At 37.8% G+C, this 18,395-nt stretch overlaps 1 protein-coding gene across 1 annotated transcript; it reads left to right on the top strand.

Annotated features, from left to right (window-relative positions):
• The first annotated feature begins 9,855 nt into the window (after positions 1-9,855).
• OLFML3 (olfactomedin like 3) lies at positions 9,856-16,988 on the top strand. Its single transcript, XM_039362463.1, has 3 exons — positions 9,856-10,043; positions 10,889-11,174; positions 16,032-16,988. The coding sequence occupies exons 1-3, from the start codon at positions 9,939-9,941 to the stop codon at positions 16,814-16,816; spliced, it is 1,176 nt and encodes a 391-aa protein (XP_039218397.1). The 5' UTR covers positions 9,856-9,938; the 3' UTR covers positions 16,817-16,988.
• The last annotated feature ends 1,407 nt before the right edge of the window (positions 16,989-18,395 follow it).

Here is an 18,395-nt window from a genome sequence, read left to right as displayed (position 1 = left end):
CATTGTGTATAATTCCTCTGGTGTCACATACCAACAAATTGTTTTATAAACAATTATTTTAAAGTTCATAACACAACGTAAATTTTTGACTGTAGTTTTCTCATTGGTACATTATAACCAGTGTATCATACATTTTTTAACCTATTCTTCCTCCATTTCAAATGTCAGGAAAAGTTTAAACATTTCAGCAATTGCATGTTCACCATCAGTGCATATTTGTACTTTAATTCTGTCTTATTTTGCTCCATAAATCTTTTTATCCATTTTGAATCTTTGATAACTGTAAATGGAGAAAACATTCACAAATATATCCTTATGTTTACTCTCTTGATTTAATTTTAAATTCCTCTTGAGGGTTTTCCAACAGTTTGCAATGTGTCAATCATTTGTTCTTGTCTATGATTTCTCTTGTATGATATGCCTCTTGAGCTGAGATCCATAAGGATCCACACTCTCAGGTACTTATGCCCACTGGCAAAACCATGTTTTCAGAACCTTGTGAAATGTCAGCAGTCAGGGGCACTCTTAATTTCAGGGATATGATGCTCCACAGAGCGAAAGTCACAACAACAACAAAAAAGACTCTCCTATTGGGCACCACAAGACAATATTTGGTGGGAATTGGAGCATGTCCCTCTGCCCCTCCTGCTGGATCTAATTAGATGTAATTGGAGAGAAAACATCCCTCAAATAATGTCCCATGCCATGAAGGGCTTTATAAGTTATGTCCAGGATCTTGAAATGCATCCAGAAACAAATTGTCAACCAATATAGCCCATAAAACCCAAGTGTAGTGTGTGCTGATTGAGGGGTGCTCATAACTGCCCACTTAGCTACATTTTGTACCAGCTGAAGCTTACAAATATTCTTCAAGGGTAGCCCCCATATACAGCGAATTGCAATAATACATATAAGTGGCCAAGGTGTGAGTGACTGAGCAGAATCTCCCAGGCTAGGAATGGGCACAAGCAGTACACAATATGTAATTGATCAAAGGGCCTCCTATCAATAGCTGCCACCTGTTACCTAAACAGGAGCTATGAATCTCCTTTATTGCACATAGATTATGTTTGGGGCAGTGCAACTCCATCCAGAACAAGAGATGGAAAGTCCCCAGAATCAAAGATCCCTAGAGTCTAAAGCCACTAAGTTTTGTTGAAGCCTGTTCCCTATCAAATACAGCTTCTAGATATTGAGGTAGGACACCCACAGCATGACTTAATTGGTTTGGGATGGATGTAACACTGCATATCATCACCTCACTTTGTGCTATCAGATAATCTCACTCAGTGGGAGAAAGTACCGAACTCTAGCACTCCACAACGAGGGGCTGAGGGCTGGGACCTCTTCTCCCCGATTAACACTAACTGGAACTGGCCATAGAGGAAGGAAGAAAACCAATACAACATAATGCTCCACACTCCCAACCCTTGAGCAATTTTATCTATTAACATAGTAGATGTCCACTGAGAGCTCCTGAGAAGTGAAGAAGAGCAAGAATGGATGCACTACCTCTATTCTGTTCGCACCAGAGGTCATCTCAATGTTATATTAGAAACTCAAATTCTTGATTCAACTTAATAAAATATTCCAATCATTTTTCACTCTACATGTTTCAACCTATTATTTCTGATGCACACCTAGCAATTGGTTGTACTGTATGTTGCAACGCTTATCCTACCTCAGTTAATTTTGGAAGTAAGCAGTGTCTGCTCTGGTTGGACTTGAGTGGGGGAATGGTTTGGGAATTCCAGGTCTATGGCCAAGACTGCAAAATTGAAAAAAATATTGAAGAAAGTATTGCATGAAAACCACTGAGAAAACTACTTGGATGTGGTCAGCAAAAATTGAGCTCAACTCAACAGCATCTTTACCTTTTATTAGATTCTTTTTTGTTGATGTTTAAAAGAACACCAAGATGATTATTGTTAAAAAAAATACATAGATAGAAAAATTTAGAGAATAGAAAAAGTAAATGAATGAAAACTAAAATCATTGGGAGAGAGAAATGTATTGGCTGCTCTTCTAAGGGGCAGAGAGTCAGACCAAAGTGAATGGTAATAACTTTTCTCCATTTTCGTCTATAAATAATAGAAGCCTGATCTGTTAAAGGATGATTTTCTACCATATGCTTTATACTCATGCTCATTTAAACTAGAAGAATTGCAGAGGGGGCTGAGTTTTTTACAAAATGGTAAAGCTGCAGGATTTGATGGTATGTAACCAGAACTACTGAAGTACTGTGGACCAGCAACTAAGTGTTGGCTTGTCTCCTGTTTTACATGCAGGATGGCTGCCTTCTATATTCAAGAAGATCCAAATTATTGCAATTTTGAAACCAGGAAAGGATCCAACCTTCCCCAAAGTTACAAGCCAACTGGTCTTTTCTGTGTCATCTACAAACTTTTAGAAAGATTTGTGTTAAACAGAATAGCACTAGCAGTAGAATCTGTAATCCAGACAGAACAAATTGGATTTTACCCCAAACCTGATTGTAACAATTAAATCCTTGCACTAACTTTCAACCTTGAGAATGGATTCAATAGGAAAATGAAAAAAGTCTGGTTTTTTGGCCTACAATATTGTCTGAAGAGAAGGACTTCTCAAATTAATTGTCCTTATTGTTAACACCATTGCCTTGATTGGTAACAAGTTGAGTAGCAGGTTATTTCATATTTTCACAGAATTCAATTGAAGCAGATATCATAAGTTGAATAATGGTCTACTACAAGGATCACTGCTATCTCCTTCTCTTTTTAACATGGACACCCATAACCTGTCAGAAACTGTTTCTCATAAATTAATTTATGCCGATGATATCAATCTCACCACCCAAAGAAGCAATGCAGAGGTCATCCTTTCTCAAAATCTTCAGAAGTTGGATGACTATTTCAAAAAATGGTGCCTCCAGCCGAGCCTAACAAAACAAAAGTTGCCACATTCCATCTCAGCAATAGATACGCAAATTACCAGCCTTCAGTGAAATTCTGAAACCATATTTTACAATGTAATAACTCTCTGAAGTACCTGGGGATAACACTGGATATATCACTAACCTTCCGACAACTTCTGAAAAAAACTGCAAAATTGAAAAGCTGCAACAATTTACTGAACAGACTGGCTGGAACAATCTGGGGTGCTGATGCTTGCACCCTATGAACAACAGCCTTTGCTTTGGTTTATTCAACAGCTGAATATTATGCCAGCATGTGGCATTACAGTTCCCACAATCAAATGGTCAATGTCCAACTCTGCCTGACAACGCATATCATCTCTGGCACATTGCATCCCACTCCTGTGCATTGGTTACCAGTACTTAGCAATATCATACCATCCCACATTAGAAGACAACAAGCTCACACCCAGCTACATTCAAGGATGCTGAACAATAAGGCTCTCCCTATTCCCCAGGATATTTCATTGTCCATCACAAGATTGAAATCCCATAGGCCAGCATAGAAAACAGCTATTCACTTAACATCTACCCATTTTAACCCTGAGAATACCTGGAGAGAGGAATGGTCCAAAGTAGTTTCTTGTAGCCTGACCATTAGTGACTCCTCTACCAAACCAGTGGTCCAGTGGTTTGTTAGAATCAGGTCCCTCCAGATGGTTAAGGTCACCTGGAAAGTGACCCAATTAGTTCTTACCTACTTCTTTGTGGAAAGTGGTATCCTTCAGTCTTAAAGAAAGCTGTGATATAGCCTCTCCTTAAGAGACTATAGCTGGATCCAACCATCATGATAAATTTTTGTCCAATCTCCAATCTCTCCACTCTGGAGAAGGTGTTGGAGATGGTGATTGGGCTTCAGCTATAGAAATTGTGGAAGAAGTGGATTACCTAGACTTGTTTCAGTCAGGGTTCAGTATGATGGTAATAACTTATTAAGATGGTTCCAATTGTTGTTGACTAGATGAGAAGCATGCTTGTGACTCCTAACTGGTTGACAGTTACAATTCAAACTCTCGTTCCTCTTTTGTTTAACCTCTACATGAAATTATGTGATGAGGTCATCTGTTGGGGATCAGCTACATCAATATTCTGATGATACTCAGAATTTTACATTTCCACCCAGGTTGACACAGTATTGAAGTCTTGACCCAATGTTTGAATCTGTGCATTGTCCTCTGAGATGGCTCCTTTAAAGTTCAGTTTTGACCATTTTGGAGAACCCTTGGAAATACATATGTATATGTATGGATAGATGGAAGTGTCGATAATTAAGCTGGAATAAAGCAGGAAAAGACAAAGGGTCATGGTTGGCACCTACTGAGTTCCCTGTCCTATTCAATTCCCCCCCCCCCAAACTTATTTTAATTCAATTAAATGGAAGCCTAGGATAATGAGAAACAAAGCCTCAACTTTTAACATCTTTGTTTACAAAGATGCTGATGGTGACTAATGGAAATAATTCTATCTAGAAAAAAATGATAAGGCACTATTGTGAAAAGAGCAATATTTATCCAGAGCTAATTTATATTCTGATAAATGGACGTTAGTGACAGCCATTTGGTAAATTGGCAATTTCCCCCACAGTAGCCATTTTGTGAGAATGCCTATGTTATAGTGCCTATGTGCCACTTTCCTTGGAAGATGCATATGCCTGCTAAAATATAAGGTTGTGACTCAGATTCAGCACTGTCTATTTTATGTCTTCTCCCACAAGGCAACTTGCTGATGTTTCAATGCAAAATCTGCAGCTCTAGAGACAGTTTTGCTAATAATCCCACAAAGTTTTTGAATGAAGAGCTCCTTTGAATCTATTCCTTGGAGTCATGATACAGCTATTACTACTCAAGATTTGTCATTGCAGCCGTCAGGCCTTCCTGCAGTTTCTCTATGGAATTATTTGAGCAATCCTAAAAAAAGTATTCTTTTTCTTTCAACAGATAGGTAATTAGCATCCCCAATATATTTTGGACTGCAACTTCTATCAGCCACAAGGGTTATGGTATTTATACTCCAGGAATAAGATAATATTACTGAAATTTAAAGTTTCCTTGAAAAGGCATGTTTTAAAATTTCTATTAAAGTCTGTAGTTATAGTTATGCTAACATGGTTGTAAGCAAAGCCTCTAGATGGCAGCATATGGCTTTGAGTTGAAGAAATCTTGAACAAAAAAAATCAGATTCTTTGTTTTCATAAATCAGTCTTAAATTCAATTCTCATAGTGCTTTAAAGGCTGGTAAATTGTGACCTATGAAGAAATATTGCATTAAATTTTCAAAAAAGTATCAGCTTGTTGTATTTATGGTGGATAAAAAATATTTGTAATGCATATCTCAGAATTTAAATATATGAATTATTTTACTTTCTTATTGTTGCACAACTTAATATTAATATCTGGAAACTACAGCAATACATGTATTGTTCATGGAAGGGTAATTGTGTGGGAAATAGGTTGTGTAATCAGTCTTTTCCCCCCAATCTTTCATTTCTCTTTCAGAACAGTTGTTTATTCTAGAGAACGCACTTGCGACATCACGTGACATCGTGCGGCATATCACAACTTTTCCCCCATTGCCGGCAATGGGGTGGGTGTGGTTTCAGTATGATGCATCTGGCCCGTGGGCTGGCAGTTTGACATGCCTGTTGTAGAGCATATACATTGGTCTCCATTATTATCTCGGCATAGTTTTAGGAATAATTTTATTTATTTATCACATTTCTATACTGCCCATCTCAACCTAAGTGAGTCTATCATCTCTTTAGAATATAATGAAATAAATAAAATTCCATGATACAGGCCAGTTGCATAATGAAAGGAATTTTATTGACAGTCCAGATGATGTCCCACTTGTAGTTCTCTCATGTTTTCCTACTCATTCTTCCAACTTTCACCAACTAGCACTAGAAACAAAAAGAACAAAAGACACAACAAACGCCCAGCTACTCATCCATTAAAAGCTAAAAGGACATGTTAATTGCATAATGTGGCACTGGAAATGGTAGCACTGGAAATCATCCAGCTGGAAATAACTTCAATGCAAGGTGATGCCTTGGTTCATAACGGAAAGGCAAATCAATGGTTCCAAAAACACCATGGACCTATTCTGTTCTGCCAGTGGCAATAAATGTGATCTTGAAGCACCAGGAAAAGAAACGTGTAATTAATTCTAAACTATTGGCATTCTTCAGTACTGTAGCTGGTCACACAGATATTGATCTAGTTATTTGCTGAAAACCTGATTGTTTTGCTAATTCAGATGAACAGTAGTTCATTTTTAACTGACTTTGACAATGAAGGATTTTTCCTGCTCTCCTTCAGTCACTTATAAAGCATAACATATTGAAGCTTCTAAGCAAGTGAGAACTCTTTATATTTGTTACTATTTGGAGTCAGTTAATGTTACTGAGTAATGGCTTTTCTTAGAGCAGGAGTCCTTCCTTCCCTTCAAAAATACATTTAAGGATCATCTGCACGTCACAGGTCGCGGGCCAGTGACCAGGTATTCCCCACATTTCTTGCAAAAGAGAACATTAGTGCTGGCAGTGGTGAGAATCTTAATCTATTATTGACCCAAATAAACTATCAAGAAAATGGTCATGAAATTTCTACAAATGTTTAACTGCATCTTGAGAGACTTTGCAATCTGACTCTTGTCTAAAAAAAACCCAGAGGCTCCCTACCCTTCAGAAGTATACCAGAATCCTGTTTCAAGTATAAACAGATGAAAGCAATCTTTTTCCTCTAACTCATTTGAACTGAGACATGTTTGAAATGAAGTTTAATTGGAAACTGCCCTATACCGAGTTAGACTACTGGCCCATCTAGTCTGGTATTGTCAGCACTGATTGCATTCCTTTGTCACAGTAAGCCATGATTTATCTGTACTTGATTGACTAAACTACTACTAGCTGGATCCACATAATGCACTAAGCCAAGACCAAAATTGTATGGATTGGGACAGAAATGAGCAACTATAAGCCCCCATTTGTGCCCTATAAATATCCAAGATTGTCCTGCTGAAAGTGTGAATGTTAATAAAAACTAAACTTTAGCTTTGTTAAGTTAACAAAATTAAAATAAATTATTGTATTATGCCTCTGTGAGATGAAATTCAGCTATTTTGCTTACTTCAAAGATGCCCAGAGCACCCTGAGATAACATCACCAAGATCTGGCTGCAAAATTATCCAGCCATTTTTTTTAAAAGTATGCATAATTGAAGGAACAAGGTGAAATAAGGGTGGAAATGAATATATCAAACATTGTAATGTGAAAACACCCATTCCCGTCCCATAAAATTTTCCAAAAATAGCCTCTGCCCCTCAAAACATGTGCTGATATCAGCTATGTTGTACACAATCCTCAAATAGAGAAGCAAATTGAAATGTGAAAGAAGCTGCTCAATCTAACTTGGGAATGATGTACAAACTCCACAGCTCTGTAGTATTTCTGATAGGGGAGGAAGATTTCTGCATACAAAGCATGTGCTCAACCACTCATCTATGGCTTCCTTATTTAGAATAAGTGGTATTTCTATAGATTCAGTTCCTATGTGGTACTGTCACAGAACCCAGGCAGTATTTGAGCAGCAGTACTCAGTACAGAATAAAAGTTGCCACTATGTTTTGGACTATGAATTTTTAGAAACAGTTGTTTGCTTAACTCTTCAGGAAGTCTTAGCTTACATAATAAAGTCTAGCCTTTACTTTTCAGCTAAGTATTTCAACATCTCATTCTCCATTACTTCTTTTATTCAGTGAAATCCATACTTGATGGATTAGTCTGCAGTCTAATCCTCAGGATTTTGAGCAGAACGCTTTTCCCAAGAGACAAATATTTAAAGTTTGCCACTTTACTCACTAGCATTCACTGCTTGATACAATACACACATACTTAGTATCTGATTCCCCTGTAAAATAAAATTCATATGTGTACCTTATTTATGAAGTGGGTACTCATGTATAAATTGTGGTTTTCCTTCCTTCCAAATAATATTAGCGTTCAAGTCATTGCCCTTGCTAAACAGATGTACTTTGTATGCAAATGCCAAGATCTATATTTACACAGACACTCTTCTAAAATTATATTATATACATTTATTTTTACTTGGGAATTGGACTGTAAGCAAATTTTCCAGCTCAACTTATCATTCATTTTGTGACATAGGATAAAGTACCCTAACCAAACCAGTACCAAAGCTTATAGGATAATCTGGTCACATTGTTTTGTGCTCTGTGGCCATTTCTCCATTTCTCCATTTCTCACACTACCAAGAACATAGGATTACTTGGTAGTGTTTCTTTTTGCTGTTTTCTTTTGCTAGGAATATTGACCTTTGGATAGTTATTACATAAGATTGTTATTGCTATTGATAACCTCTGCCACTTCCTATCTTGGCACTCCTTGCCCTTACCTAAGTGTAAACACAAGAGCAGGATTACAGTGGGGGAGGTCTATGATGGGATGCTTTCATCTAAAAAACCTTAGATGAAAGAAATTCAGGGATCATACTGCAAGTAGGGCTACAACAGTGGTGGTGAACCTTTTAGAGACCGAGTATCCAAACTGCAACCCAAAACTCACTTATGCATTGTCAGGTGCTGGGTGGGTGTGGCTCATTGGGTGGGTGTGGCCCATTGGGTGGACGTGGCTGCGGTGGTAACAGCAGACTGAGTGGGACTAAAAAGTTCAATCAATCAATTCCAACTTTGCAAGATATTTTTTTTCCCCGCGAGAAGTTGAAATTGATTGATTGAACCTTTTTTTTTGTACAAGGCGGCGGAGGCCTAAAGCGAAAAAGTTTTATAAAACCCAGCTGAAGGCCTAGGACTGGGGCGGCGGCACGCGTGCCCACAGAGAGGGTCTGAGTGCCGCCTCTGGCACCCGTGCCATAGGTTCGCCATCACTGGGCTACAACTTCCAGCTATAACTAGAAGGTCCTTGTTGAAGAAGGCTATTCTAGAACCATAGTTCATTTATTAAGATCCTTTTGGAAGTAATCACAATTATTACATTTTGAAGTAAAAATATAATCATGAAACAAGACAAAGAAATTGAATAAGTCAAGTCAATATGAAGCTTGTTCACATAGTTTAGTGACAGTGTGGTTGTGGTTTAGAATACTGCATGAATTCTGTCAAGCACAAGAAACCAGGAACAGGAGTAGAGTTCAAGCACCAAAAGTTTATTTCATGCTATCTATACATAGGAATCTGTTTTTCTAATGGTCAAGTCAAATTGACCCCAGATAAGGTTTAACTGAATTCATGGGGACTGGACTTTCTTGTGGGAACCTAATGACTCAAAACTGATGATGTGTTTGACCTTGCCCACAGGCTCCACCTGGTCACCTCCTACAAATTCAACCCCTGTAATACGTTTGTTGCTTAATGAAATGTGTACACCCAGTCAGTTATAATTTGTTCAATAAGTGATAGTTAAGCAATACATGGTTCATATAATGTGTGCACAATCATATTTACAAATGAAATATTTATATGAACACACAATAAAAAGTAGGTGAGTCTGCCATAAACAAATTATAGACAGGTAAACACAAAGATATTTGAAATATTCCAAGAAGGTCTAAATGCCATTCGAAAGTTTTTCTCATCCATCTCCCAGGACAAAGATACCGCTCTGCAGAAGGCTTTCTGTATTATTTTTATACTTGTAAATTTGTTGACTATGTGATTGCAAAGTAACAGTATATAAGTATAGTATTGTTTCCTATCCAATTCACTTCTGAATTCCAGTAGTTGTAAGATTCTGGTAATAAAGGAGTTAAGACTCAATGCTGTCTTCTTTTGGAATGGGCCAGCCTCTCTTCTACAACTAGACATCTGGATTTAATAAAATCTAGCAAATGAGAGTATGCTCTTTCTCCCCCTTCTTTTACAGAGAAACTGTCAAAACATTCCAATAGTGTGAGGTAGACTCTGGTACAGAAATCTCTGGCTGGCAAAGCACAAGGCAACCAGCACAATCATGGCTCCTCAACATATCTTGCTTCTGCTGATTATCCTGGTCAGTGCTGTCGATGGGCAACAGCAGTTAATGGAATACATGGAGAGAAGGCTGGCTGGCTTAGAGGTGAGTACATAGAGATGGCAACTTACACATTCATCTTTGAACTTGGTAGGCACAAGGCATTAGGACTGCAGTTGTATAGTTTTCTTATGGAATAGTTTGAACTGCTAGATGAGAAGAAACCATCCTCTCTCAAGCAGGAATTCACTACATGTTCAATTTGAAAGAGAGTGCTGTTCATGACTGTAGATGATGGTATGGAAGCTTGAATGAATGTGAAAATTTCAGGCTGCTTAGTTTATATTTGTAAAGGTAGGTATGCAACAACATTTTCCCCCCGATTGTAAAGTCTTGTTCCATATTTTAAAATGCCACAGTTATTTGGAAGACCAGGAGCATCTTGTTTAAACATAATAAGTCTAACAGCACTTCAGCAATAAATTCAAGAATTCTCTACCCAGCTATTCTGAATGTTAGCAGCTGGATGCATGCTGCTGACTGGGAGACAGAATCATAAAATAACAGTTCTAAAGTCTAGATTGCAACTTGGTAATTTTAAAAGCAAAACTAAATTGCAGAAAATCTTAAAAATGAAAATACGGGTACATAGGGATGCCTGCAAATCCAGAAGGTAGATGAAAATATCTCAGAGTTAGCTGATATTCTAACATGACAGGATTTTAAGTTCATGATTTTCAGTATTTAGCCTACAATAACAAAGACTCTGTAATATGTGAAATCAAATATAATCTGATTTTTACACAGTGAATGCTGTTTGAGTTTGAGTTCATTTTTTACCCAGTTATGAGCTTTTTAAATTTCTTCTGCAATTCTATGGACATGGCATGCTTGCTAAAGAGTTTCCTCTACATTTCCCTTAAAGCTTCTAATTCCTTTTGTACCATCAGGAACGCATTTCCCAGTGGCATGACCAGAGTAGCCGTTATTCCACTGAACTGAGAGATTTCAAGAATAAGGTGGTGTCCATGTTGGAGACAGTAGAAAAAGATAAGGAAATACTCCGTGCAGAGGTGGAAAATACTGCAATACGGGTGGACCGACTAGAGCGAGAGGTGGACTATCTTGAGACCCAAAATCCTGCCCCACCCTGTGTGGAAGTAGATGATAAGCTAATGGAGAATCAGGCTTCTACTGGCAAGAAGCGTAAGAATGAGAAATATGACAAACTGACAGGTAAGCAGAATCCTCCAGGTCAGGGGTCCTCAATCTTGGCAACTTTAAGACTTGTTGACTTCAACTTCTGAGAGTTGAGGACCCCTGTTCAAGGTCATGTGCTCGCACTAGAAGCCAGTCCCAATGATCCTTTCACGTATCTTTTCATATGGTTCACAAATGTTACGATCACCTATTAAGATATATTTGGCAGTGTTCGCATGTTGGGTAAAGCTGTAATGTGGGTTGTTGGGTTTGGATTAGCGTGCTGTGTTAATCCAGCCATGTTGGTGTGTAAACTATGGTTTATTGATTGATGTAGTGTGTGAATTGAGCCAATTATTCACAAAACCATAGCTCAGAAAGCCTCAGCTTAGTGATAAATGTCAGCCTAGCCACTAAATAAAATAATAGTAAGATAGGCTTTGTAAATGTATACCACCATGTGGGGATTAGATATACAGTTCAACTCTATTTCATATCTTACAATTCAAAATTCTGCTAGAGGGAAGAAGGACTTCAGTATTCTGAAAACAATTGTCCTATTAGAATATAACAAATGTCCATTAAAAAAGAGACTTCATTGCGGTGGAGAACTGGTAATTTTATGTTGGTCATTGTTAAAGAAATCAAGACAGATTAGCAGCCTGTTATTAAAAAGGGCATAGCCTTAAATTATTTTAACGATTAACATGCAAAGCTCACAAAATGATATAGTTGGTGTACAGCAGAAGCTGTAATTAATTACGTCCTCACCAATGGAAGTTGTTGCATTTCTCCTTCACTTAACACAACAGCCTAAGCGGATGGACAGTTTTGGACAAGGGGACGGGGCTTAATATTTTATTCCTACAACAGAAATAACATTTACATTTTATAACAACAGATTTTGTTTTCTTCCTAGCATTTTCCTGTAAGTGGAAGGTCCAGTTTTTTTGGATCAACATAGATTTTCTCCTGTCTCATTTTCCAGTGGGCAACCGTTACCCCTGAATTCAGGTCCATCTATTTTACTGCTGGCTATCCTCTTTTTTCTTCCCTTTCAATCATTCCCAGAATTATGGACTTAAGGAAATAGACCTTTATCTAATATGCAATCATGTGTGCCTGGTCATTTGTGCCGCAAGAAAGAATTTTGTTCTGTGATCCATTTGTTTTCTTGGCTATTCACAACCTTGATCTTCAACACCAAAGTTCAAAAGCATTAATACTCTCATATCTTGCTTGCTCCAAGTCCAACTTTTGCTTCCACAGAGTGTCATAGTGAAAACCATTTCTACACAATTCTGACCTTTGTGGATATTGACACATTATGATATCTGAATATATTTTCAAGGCCTTCATTGCTATCCTATCAAGTGCTGGTCTGAGATGTATTTTTGACTGTTTGATCCTTTATTGTTGATAGTTGATCCTAAAAGACAGAGATAATCCATCATTTCAATATTTATTCATTTATAACAGATATAAACAATTAATTGATAATCAAGTACTCAAATTTACTACAATCTTCCAGGAGCTTCAATTATTCTGAGTTAATGATAAGGCTGGTTGCTGTATCTCTTGTCATTAGTTTGGCCTTTTTTAGGTTTCTTTAGCTTCATTTTTTTCCGTGTACTCCCTGCATTTCATCACTAAAGTTTTCAGATTTATTTGCATTTTCAGTTATCCAAGTAGTGTCATTGATTTTTGATTATTGATTTTTACTCTCCAGTTTTAAAATCATGCATATCTTCCTTCAATCAAGCTTCTGTGGTCATAAAGCATAATTGTCTTGCTTAATAATGGCAATCCCTGCAGTCCTGGTTTACTGAATCCTATGATCATTACATAAGACAACTTTCTGCCAGCTTCCCACAACCAAAGTTAATGGGAAATCTGGCTGAAAGTTCCAAATCCCAGGCCTGCAGGCAGGTAAGTGGCTGCTGCTAGGTGGAGGAGATAGCAAGGGTGAGCTCGGGGAAGGCCAAGGACAATCAATGAGGGGTGAGGTGCAGCAAAGGGAGGGTGTGCAAAGGTGCATGAGGAAATTTAGGAAGGTGCATGAAGGTGCAATGGGGTTCATGAGAGGCACTGCACAGGTCAGTAAGGGTGCCTGGAGGTGTGATGTAAGTCAGGGAGTGTGAGTAAGAATGCCCAAGTGGCTACCATGGTGCAAGTGCAGTGGTGCTGGAGGAGGGTAGCCAGGTAGGTGAGATTTACCCCAGAGACTGGCAATGTTCCCTGCTGGTTTCCTCATTGATTTTCTGGGAAGATGGCAGGGAAAGTTGCAAATGGTGAACATGTGATCATGGGACAGTTGGCAACTGATTATAAGTACAAATGGGTTGCCAGGCATCCAGGTTGAGATCATATGACTGCAGTGATTCTGGGATAGCTAGACTCCAAGGACTGTTTTTAACCTCTATTGGTTCAGCACTGTCATAAGTTCAAAGGGTTGCTAAATAATGGTCATAGGTCAAGGATTACCCATATAGGCTTTGCATAAGGACAATCAGGTATTCTGGGATTCCTATTTCCCTAAGCATATTCCTGCCACAATCAAAGGTTTTCTATCACATAAGAAGCACATTTTATTCTCCAGATTTAATGGCATTGTTTGGTTATTGATTCTTCTTCTATTGTTTGTCATATTTTCATAGATATTCTATCAATTACTTTAGTCTTCTGACTTGGTAAAGATTAGGAATACTGATCCTTCATCTTCTAGTACTAGCAGTGTTTCTCAACTTTGACAATTTTAAGGCACGTGGACTTCAACTCGCAGAATTCCACAGCCAGCAATGCCACATGCCTTAAAATTGTCAAGGTTGAGGAACACTGTAGAGGTTCTTGTAAATGGGGAATATCATCTAAATGTCTCCAACAACAAGCAGCCTATCTTGCTTTTATGTACTTTTAATTTCAGATTGAACTTGATAATAAAACTGGTTAAAATCCTCTTCTTTTGCATCAGTGTTGAAGCATAAATTTGGATAATCATCATGTTGAAGGATTGTCTGCAATGTCTGATTGACAATATTCAGTTATTGATTGCACTGTATCCAAGAATTATCTTGGCAACATTCTTCATAATTATGAAAGTAACACCATTTCTTATGTGTGTTCAATTATGTCCTTCAATTTATTGATGTCTAAATTGTCAATCTGTAGTCATTTTCTTTTCATTTCATCTTTCACTATGCTGAGATTTCCCCTGTTCATATTTTTTATGTTCCATGTTCCCACTCTAATTCTGTTGCGGCAGCTTCGAATTTCTTTTCCTTCTTGGCAACAGCGTAGCAAAACATCTTGAAGGCTTTAATTTACCTGTGTCATAAACACCACTAATATTCCAAAAGATTCTCAAAAGTTCATCAATAACATAGAAGCATAGAATTATAGAACTAGAAGAGACTTCAGAGGTCTTCTAATCAAACCCCTTGCCCAAGGCAGGAGTCGTATATCATACCAGACAAATTGTTGGGCAATTGTCTTGAAAGCTACCAGCAATTAAGATCCTGACCTTCATTACCTATCTTTTTTTTTGCACAGACTGTCCAGTAGAGAATCCCAGTTTTACCCTAAGTATATTCAGGTAATCTGTATAAGCTAGAATTTCATATGGTAAGGTATCATTGGTATACTTTCTAAGTTAACTTAGTTGTTTGCTATATCTCATCAGTTAGAAAGTACATGCTTTTGGATCAGAAATGGGCAAAATATTTGCAGGAAAGCATACTTTTAACATACAAAAATTAGAATAGAATAGAATAGAATAGAATAGAATAAAATAGAATAGAATAGAATAGAATAGAATAGAATAGAATAGAATAGAATAGAATAGAATAGAGCTGGAAGGGACCTTGGAGGTCTTCTAGTCCAGTCTTCCACTCAAGCAGGTGAACCTATATCATCTCAGACAAGTGACTGTCCAGTCTCTTTTTAAAAACCTCCAGTGATGGAGTGTCCACAATTTCTGGAGGCAAGCTGTTCCACTGGTTATTTGTCCTCACTGTTAGGAACTTTCTCCTTAATTTCAGGCTGCATTTCTCTTTGATCAGTTTCCAACCATTGTTTCTTGTCCTGCCCTTTGGTGCTTTGGAGAATAATTTGACCCCCTCTTCTTGCTGGCAGCCTCTCAAATACTGGAATACTGCTATCATGTCACCCCATTTCTTCTTTTCTTTAGACTAGCCAAACCCAAATCCTGCAATCGTTCTTCATATATTTTAGCCTCCAGGCCTTGGATCATCTTAGTTGCTTTTCTCTGAACTTTTTCCAAAGTCTCAATATCTTTTTTGTAGTATGGTGGCCAAAACTGGTTGCAGTATTCCAGGTGTGGTCTTAATAGGGTTTTATAAAGCGGTACTAATACTTCATGTGATCTTGATTCTATGCGTCTGTTTATACAATCCAGTTTTGTATTAGCTTTTTTGGCTGCTGCTGCACATTGTCAAGTGATCGTCCACTAGGATTCCAAGGTCCCTCTCACAGTTATTGTTTTTGAGCCAGGTTTCACCTAATCTGTACTTATATCTTTGTTTTTTCCTGCTAAATGTAAACCTTTGCTTTTCTCCACATTAAAACTCATTTTATCGGATAGGGACCATTGTTTCAGTTTGTCAAGATCTTTTTAATAAATGAATATAAGATACTGTTTTTTTATAGCATTGGCATATATTATAGAAGGCCATTAATATTTTAATTATCAATAAAGCAGTTGTTATAAATAATTTGTGATATATAAAATATAAATAATTTCAGAAATCTGTAAAATTTAAGCCACCTATTTCTGAACATGACATGGAATGTTTTATGTGCTTACATCTGTTGATATTATGCTTCAGTATGATGTGAAATAGTAGATATTAAGCATACTATAATTATTCTTTATAGATTGCAGTGACACCATATCCCAAGTCAAAGCCATGAAGATATTAAAGAGGTTTGGCAGCACTGCTGGACTCTGGACCAAAGACCCACTCAGTAATTCAGAGAAGATCTATGTGTTTGATGGCACCAGCAATGACACTGTCTATGTTTTTCCAAGGATGAGAGAATTCACCCTCTTTTCTGCTACCCGAAAGGCTGCACGCATCAAGTTGCCCTATCCATGGGTTGGCACAGGACATTTGGTATATGGAGGGTATCTTTATTATATTCGGCGACATGGCACATTTCAGGTCATCAAATTTAGCTTGACCAACAAAACGATTGTTGATAGTTCTGTCTTCCCAGCTGAGGAGCAGATCCCTGTCTTTGGTCTTGCATCCTACAACTACATTGATTTGGGGGCTGATGAGGAAGGCATCTGGGCTATTTATGCCACACAAGAAAATGAGAAAAATATAGCTTTGGCCAAACTAGATCCTACATCTCTAGACATTGAGCAAATGTGGGACACACCATGCCCTCGGGAGAATGCAGAGAGTGCTTTTGTTATCTGTGGAGCTCTCTATGTAGTATACAATACCCGGTTGCCCAGCCGATCCCGTATTCAATGTACCTTTGATGTCAGTGGCTCAATGGCATCTGAAGATGCTGCCCAAGTCTATTTCCCAAAACGATATGGTTCTCACTCCAGTATGAAGTACAACCCCAAAGAGAGGCAGATCTATGCCTGGGATGATGGTTATCAGATCATTTACCGTATGGAGATGAAGAAGAAGAGTGAAGTCTGAAAAAGGCCTTTGTCTCTGGCAAAAGAGAATCTGAAACATATCTCAGTGCCACTCAGATGCCACACATGCCAAGTGGTGGATAGCATAGGAAGGCAACAGCCATAATGAGGACTGATTAGACTGTATTTTTAAAAGGAATGTCTTTCTGATATATTAAATGCTTTTAAACAGATGTTGTCCGCATTTTTATTGGTGCCTGTCAATTTTCATTTGCTTTTCAACTTAGTTTTTTTTTTAAATAAATTTTATGGTGGGAAAACATTTGTTCCATTCAAAAGCATGAAGAAAAGATTTGTGTATCTAACTTCCTAATTTACATGTTCTTCAATAGCTTTAAATCTGAACTGGGATCCTCCACTCTGTAGATCTCTGCTGTAGATCACTGCTTTTTTCAAAAGCAGTTCAAAAGAGATTGTGGAAATATTTGACTGTCATTTCAGTCTCCAATATTCCAGGAGTTTTCAGTGGCTATGGAAAAAAACCCTGGCTATTTTAACAGTTGATTTAATGAGACTTCACCTCAAGTGCTGTATTAAAATTGGAAAGAGCAATTGGAAAGTGCAAGGATGGGGTTTGGAGATGAATGATTATGCTGTATCCCATCCTTTCTGCCCCACTGTGATGCTGAATGAGTTTAGATCAGTGTCAAAACTAATGTAAATTTATTTTTCCCCATTGCTTACAATTTGATTTAAAAACTTCAATTATCAGAGTGGTCTATTACTGGAATATTTGAAATAAGGCTAAATGTCGCTATCTTTCATTTGCTGGTCTACTTTAGATATCTTGCCGTGATTCACATTGCAGTTATTATCTGAAAAAAGGTGAATTTTTCCATAATCAATTTTCTTTTTTCTTCGGCTTTCATATCTTGTGTTGAACATCAGAGAGAATTTAATGCATTTTGAGTCCTTTGTGCTTTGAAATCTCTAGTTGATAATTATTTGCATTGGAGGCTTTGCTTGGGCGGGGCTGGTGTATGTGTCTGTGTGTAGTATGTGTGTGTATGAATGGTTGATTGATATTTATTGTTTATGTGCAAATTACTGAGAAATTATGAATGAACTAATATAGAGATAGTATACTTCATGTGAATAAACAAGAAAAGTACATGGCACAGAAAAACATACATTTATTAGTTGATATGCATATATGCAAAAAACAAACAAACCTATCTTTGGATCCCTGTCTGGACAATTCGCATCCAGTCTCTCACCTTTCCTTTTTAGAAAAGATGGCAGAGAAGGTGGTTGCATGTCAGTTTCAGAGGGTTCTGGATGAAATGTATTATCTGGAACTCTTCCAAGTCAGGATTCAAACCCTGTTATGGGCAGAAACAGCATCAGTCACATTATAGATGATCTCTGATGAGAGCAGGATAGGGGTGATGCATCCATTCATACTCTCATTGATCTCTCAGTGGCCTTTGATACCACTGAATATGGTATCCTTTGGGGGATTTGGGGCTGGGCAGTGAAGATTGCACTGGTTTGGCTCCTTTCTCCAACATTGATCCTAATCGGTGTTGATAGGGAATGAGGTCCAGCTCATGGCCAATCTTTTATCATGTTCCATAGGC

The sequence above is a fragment of the Crotalus tigris genome, unplaced genomic scaffold, assembly GCF_016545835.1.
Source record: "Crotalus tigris isolate CLP2741 ecotype Arizona unplaced genomic scaffold, ASM1654583v1 scf7180000019465.582067, whole genome shotgun sequence".
Lineage (NCBI taxonomy): Eukaryota > Metazoa > Chordata > Lepidosauria > Squamata > Viperidae > Crotalus > Crotalus tigris.
The sequence above is the reverse complement of the archived record's forward strand: the minus strand, read 5'-3'. Positions and strand labels throughout refer to the sequence as shown.

Coding starts and splice junctions, on each gene's coding strand:
- OLFML3 (XM_039362463.1), top strand. CDS start 9,939: ATGGCTCCTCAACATATCTTGCTTCTGCTGATTATCCTGGTCAGTGCT. Junction 10,044..10,888: donor GAAGGCTGGCTGGCTTAGAG/GTGAGTACATAG, acceptor TTGTACCATCAG/GAACGCATTTCCCAGTGGCA. Junction 11,175..16,031: donor GAAATATGACAAACTGACAG/GTAAGCAGAATC, acceptor TATTCTTTATAG/ATTGCAGTGACACCATATCC.